This window comes from Penaeus monodon, chromosome 21 (genome assembly GCF_015228065.2).
Source record: "Penaeus monodon isolate SGIC_2016 chromosome 21, NSTDA_Pmon_1, whole genome shotgun sequence".
Lineage (NCBI taxonomy): Eukaryota > Metazoa > Arthropoda > Malacostraca > Decapoda > Penaeidae > Penaeus > Penaeus monodon.
The window spans coordinates 33,565,742-33,565,990 of NC_051406.1; the positions used below are offsets into that span (position 1 = coordinate 33,565,742).

Consider the following 249-nt stretch of genomic DNA (forward strand, 5'->3'; position numbering starts at 1 on the left):
GAGGAGCTTGAGGCGCTGCAGGAGGGGCAGGCCCGCCCCCAGCACGCCCTGCGGCTCCTCGTTGGACGGCACCCGCCCCGGACTCACGGCCTGCGTGACCTCGTCGCTGGTGACCCTGGCCATCCGCTTGAGCACGCCCCGCGTCCCCGTCGAGGAGTCGCTGCCGCTGCGGCCGCTGATCCTCCTAAGGGAATTCCGGTGGGAAAGGGTTACGAGTGAGTCGCCACCGGGCAAGGCTGGAGCTACCTC

General features: G+C 70.7%; 1 protein-coding gene across 1 annotated transcript in view; it reads right to left on the bottom strand.

The window, feature by feature from the left end:
• The window catches only part of LOC119586436, a gene marked incomplete in the record, with an annotated part of 196,777 nt that overhangs the window by 22,996 nt on the left and 173,532 nt on the right, over positions 1 to 249 (bottom strand). Inside the window, 1 exon segment of the mRNA XM_037935164.1 lies at positions 1 to 184. Within this exon segment, the coding sequence (XP_037791092.1) occupies positions 1 to 184 (184 nt within the window).